The 5,243-nt window shown below is 38.9% G+C and overlaps 1 protein-coding gene across 1 annotated transcript; it reads right to left on the bottom strand.

The window, feature by feature from the left end:
- Positions 1-3,110: 3,110 nt before the first annotated feature.
- LOC309796795 (thymosin beta-15C-like) lies at positions 3,111-4,356 on the bottom strand (the record flags this gene model as incomplete). Its single annotated transcript, XM_082610136.1, has 2 exons — positions 3,111-3,280; positions 4,257-4,356. 2 exons carry the CDS (start codon positions 4,354-4,356, stop codon positions 3,243-3,245), a joined length of 138 nt encoding a protein of 45 aa, XP_082466262.1. The 3' UTR covers positions 3,111-3,242.
- Positions 4,357-5,243: the final 887 nt, after the last annotated feature.

The following is a 5,243-nucleotide window of genomic DNA, read 5'->3' as shown; positions in this document are numbered from 1 at the left end:
TTTCTCATCATATATTTGTATAGGTATTCACTTAGCAGCTATAGGTCTTTCATCTCCTGCCACATACCTCTCATCTGCTCCCGCTCAGTTCAGCACTTACACTGCCCAGGGTGGAATCAGTACATTAATGAAAAGAATGGTTACCAGATGCAACTGAACAATGGGAGTTACTGTCCAACCCCAGCTCATCTGACGATGTTCATGCTTTCCTTTAGGCCCTTTGAAATGGACCTAATCTGGTGATTAATGCACAAACACAGAGTTTGCTGAATTTATCATGGAATACAGCATCTTTCTCAAATTTGCAAGTGGAAATACTGGAAGGAGAGAAATGTGTTGTGTGAAAGGATCAGGATCCAAAGAGGTCTGATAATGAGCAAATTAGAGCACATCAGCAACCAGGGTGGTTCCTCATGCATGTAACTTGGGTCCAAAGGATCTGAGAAGTGTCATAAGGAGAAGACTTGGAGGTATGGGAGCAGGCACACAACAGCTGTCTTCAAATACTGGAGCAGGGATTACCTATGTTGTGTGAATCTCCAGCATACAATCCTAGGTCTATTTGATCGAAGCTACAGGGAGGCAGGTTTAGGTACAGTATAAGCAGCAGGTCACCGCAAGGGACTGAACAACTCTATTGGACAATTATTTCAAGCAAGAGGTTAGGTCTTGGTGGCCAACATGTCTGGCCAAGTCTCAAATCCTCTGACAACACTAAGACCTATGATTGTGTCACCTCATACCTACTGTTTTGCTTGTGGAAGTTTATGCTCTTGCAAAGAAAACAGCTTCCACCTCCCATGGAGGGTAAGCCATTAGAAAGGGGTGGTAAGATAATACTTGATGTTTCAAATAAGTGAAAACAGCATAATCCCTTTCTTGTAGGAAAAGATACGTATAGCTGTACCTCATTTTATTGTGCTTCACTTTTTGCGCTTTGCAGATACTGTTTTTAGTTTTTGTAGCAGTGTAACTAAGGACATGGGAAAAGACGTGACCCAAGAGTCGGCTCACCTAACAAGCTGGGTGCATGAGAATGTTTCAGGACTGCAAGCAGTACTGATTGCTCTGGGCACAGATCCACGCATGTCCTTGGTATAATTGGGAACATAAGAAAGTAAGGAGGTGCATTGCTTAGATGTTCAAGGACGACACAGCCTGTGCTAAAAAGAACCTTTTTGTTTTGGATAAAACTTAAATAAATACACTATAGTGGACTGAGGGCTTTGCTGTTTTGCCTGAGCGAGCAGCAGCCCTCTACCACTGTGCTTTAATGCATACATCTCGTGTGTTGGACTCATTTTCGTCCCTGACTGAACAACTGCAACAGTTTTTGCTTTTGGTTTTTTTACAAATTGAAGGTTTGCAGCAACCCTGTGTTGAGCCAGTCTATCAGCTCCATTTTTTTCCAACAGCATTTGCTCCCTTCGTGTCTCTTTGTCACATTTTGGTAATTTGCTCACTTCATATCCCTGTGTCACATTTTGGTAATTCTTGCAATATTTCAAACCCTCCACCAGCAAAAAGATTATGACTCACTGAAGGCTCAGATGATGATTAACATTTTTTAGCAATAAAGTGCTTTTTACTTAAGGAATGTACATTGTTTTTTTAGACATAATTCTATTGCATGCTTAATAGACTACAGTACAGTTGTCCCTTGAAAATGCACAAATTAGGGGCGCTGACCCTGGAACTGTCAAAAACCCATGTATAACTTTTGACTCACCCAAAACTTAACTACTAATAGCCTACTCTTGACTGGAAGCCTTGTTGATAACAGTTGATTAAGACATATTTTCTATGTTATATGTATTCTACATATATTTTATGCATTCATGATATATCTTTTTCTTAATCTTTTGATATTTCTAGGCTATGTGGTTTGTCTGTGAGTTTCTTCAAATTATGGCAACTCTCAAAACATTTTTCCACATATTTATTGAAAAAATTCTGTGTATAAGTGGACTCACAATTCGAACCCATGTTGTTCAGGGGTCAACTGTATAGTGTAAACATAACTTTTATATGCACTGAGAGACCAAAAACTTTGTGTGACCCACTTTATTGCAATATTTGCTTTATTGGAGTGGTCTGAAACCACAATATCCCTATCCCTGAGGTATGCCTATATATTAATAGACCAGGGTATGGATGGTTATACACACAAATGCTAATGCTTGTAACTGGTGGGATTATAAATGACTGGGTTTTAAAAATTGAAAGTGATAAAATATTGCATATGGGCAGGGATTGGGACACTCCCATTTATATGTCCTTGTGCTTACCATGAACACCAAAAATGATTGGTTCATAAGACAGTGGATTCTGTTCAGGACAAGAACCAGACCAGAGGTTCAGTGCTGCAGGTCATTAGCAGATATTAGATATCCGAGTTTATGCTCGATAGAAGATATGATGTGCTTAGCAAAGTGGGTGTTATCAAGTGTTTCTTGCCCCCTTCCCTAACCAACCCCAGCCTTGGGGGTCTCCTCTCATCAAGTTGAAAAACACTTTCAGAAAACAAGAGAACTCAGTTTAAATCCCAATCCTTATTCACCTTAAAAGATCAATTCAGACCCCAAGTTTTCATTTCCTCATCTCCAAGATAAGAATACTAGTCCACATTACCTCCTCTCCCAAGGTTCTCAAATTCTATGATTCCAACTATGGAAAAAAGCAAGTCAGAACCCACTGGACCTGGACAGAGAAGAGCCTTTTCCACATGACTAGTCTGCTAAAGTGGCCTTCCTTCAACCATTTTGTTTGGCTGAAGAGTACCCTTTTGTACTTTCAGTCCTTAGAAGACCACTAAGAATGGACAACCACAGGAGTCTCAACATAATTATATTTATTATTTTATCACTACATTAGAAGTGAAATAAACTGTGAGAAGCTGCAAATGCATGCCACTTCATGAAGATTATGGAATAATGGATACATCCAGTGTAGAAAGTTAAAAATTGCTTATCCTTTAGGGATGCAAAGACTAGATGCACAAATATTATCAATAGTGTGATTATTGACAGCATCAGCGGGCTGGAATTTATGCACCAATGGAAAGTTTAAGAATGAAAGTAAGGGAACATTGGCTACCCCTGACCTCTTAACCAGGGATTATGGATGAGAAGACATCAGAAAATGGCTAAAATCTCTACAAACACATAGGTTTACAAAAAACATGCCTAAAACCAAGACACTCAGGCAATGTTGAAATTTGTTCTTGGGAGGAGATCCCCATTTTACGATGTTTGAACACACTCTTTCTCCCGCTGGATAGCTGGAAAAAAAGACAAACACAAACAATCATTAAAGGATATTTTCCTAAGATTAAGTTCAGTTTCTTCCAAGAGAGTTCTTTGCCACTCTTTGCCAAGTCATTGAAGGCTACCATACCTGCTTTAATTTTAGAATGCCAAGGCACTAACTGCAAATCCTCAGTTGGGTGTGTGTGTGTATGTGTGTGTGTGCGTGTGTGCGTGTGTGTTAACCACCTTAACATTAGAATCTGCATCAACTGTGTCTTTTTTTCCATTTCAGAGTTAGATTTATGCTGTTGCCATTTTTTCCATAGAATATTCTGAGACTGAGGAGCAAGTGAAGTATTTTCCTCAGATTTATCTATCACTATATAATTAGGAAGTGACACCCTTTCAGACAATTTTGACTAACTTAGAAACTCTCAGATAATAGCAACATGACAAAAAGTGCCCCTTAGTTTTGTGAATATGCTTGGAGTTTCTCCATCAGGCTGTAATTCCCAAAGGCAAAACTGATCCCTTCAGTCTGGGAGGCCCAAGTACACCCAAGATCTAAACTTGTTCTCTGCCTTATCTTGTTGTCAGGTACAGAAAACCAAAACTGCAGAGTTTGTATAGCTCTTTAGGAATAAGATCATGGACCTAAACTGCTAGATGCAGAAAATTCCAAATAACCATAAAATTGAAAAAATTAAGATTTTTCTAGTGCTAAGTATAATATTCCAAAATTGGTTGTAATGTGATTTTTAGTGATTTTCCAAGAAGAAAATAGTTTTTTATTCCCCCATTACTTCTTGGGTTTATCATGTAAGAACTACTTATATAACCCAAGTAATTAAACAACTATTTGATATTTTTAACCATTGCATTAAATTCAGTGGCTACATAATTATTGCTTACTTTGTGGCAAAATTTACTAGAATAGTTTATTTACTGAACCTATGAATATTCACCATTGCTTTTCTTCACTAGAAACTCCCCTGCCCCATGACTTACTTTCCTTCAAGGGGAGAGTACTTTTTTCTTCAGTATTAGTTTTCTTCAGTTTTGACCTGTCAAACTTCTCCACTTCAGACAAGTCTGGCTTACCACTCATCTTGACTAAAAGAAAGACTGAAAAAAATGTTTTAAATTAACTGGAAAAACTATTATCATACTAATGGACCACAACCCCAAATTCTCACATTTAATATCAATATATATTTTATCTTCTGATTTTCAACAAGAAAACAGCACACATTTTGGGAAAGCCATGGTTTTATCAAAATGCTTTGAATTCCACATCATTACCCCACTTCCGATAGGCAGTAAAAGCCACTGAATCAGGATGATAGAAACCAAGATGCTCTAAAACCCAGAGTCAATATGTCTGACTTAAAAATCAAAGGGAAGGTCAAATGGAGGTGATAGAAACACAAGAGCAGATAAGAGATAGAAGAAAAAATAAGGACTGGGCTTAACCAGGAATGAATTTGTAACAGGAGATAGCACTATTTGAGCACCTTCACTTTATATTCAATTACTTTGGGGGGGATTTTTCTTGGGGGTTAGGGAGCAGCACACAATAAACGGTGGCATAAGTTGTACTAGTTTCTTTCCATTTCATCTGCCTTTTCAAAGACAGTAGATTAAGGAGCTGCAATAAGGGAAGGAGGGGATTTAATCCCATCATAACTAATGACACGTCTCATGATGGCTCCTTATGGCACTAGTTTGTAAACGCTGTAAGACAGCACAGCTAATTATAATCAGACTCAGGACTTCAGCAGAATGGGATAAACCAGACACAGTTGGTTTTTATTTCACCATATTTTCTTCTCAAGGGAAGAGGGGAGGAGATGAGGCTAGGAGATGCCCTGTGATCCTTCCGGCTTTGTCCAGAAGAGACAATAGGAGACCCCTGAGCCCGAGAAGCAGAGCTTTCCTGGCCATGCTTGGCCCCACCCTGGCGGGGTAAGACACGTCTACTGCCCAGACCAGAAT

The sequence above is a fragment of the Mesoplodon mirus genome (assembly GCF_964341445.2).
Source record: "Mesoplodon mirus genome assembly, chromosome: X".
In the NCBI taxonomy this organism is placed as follows: Eukaryota; Metazoa; Chordata; class Mammalia; order Artiodactyla; family Ziphiidae; genus Mesoplodon; species Mesoplodon mirus.
Note: the sequence above shows the minus strand (reverse complement) of the source record. Positions and strands in the feature narration are given on the sequence as shown.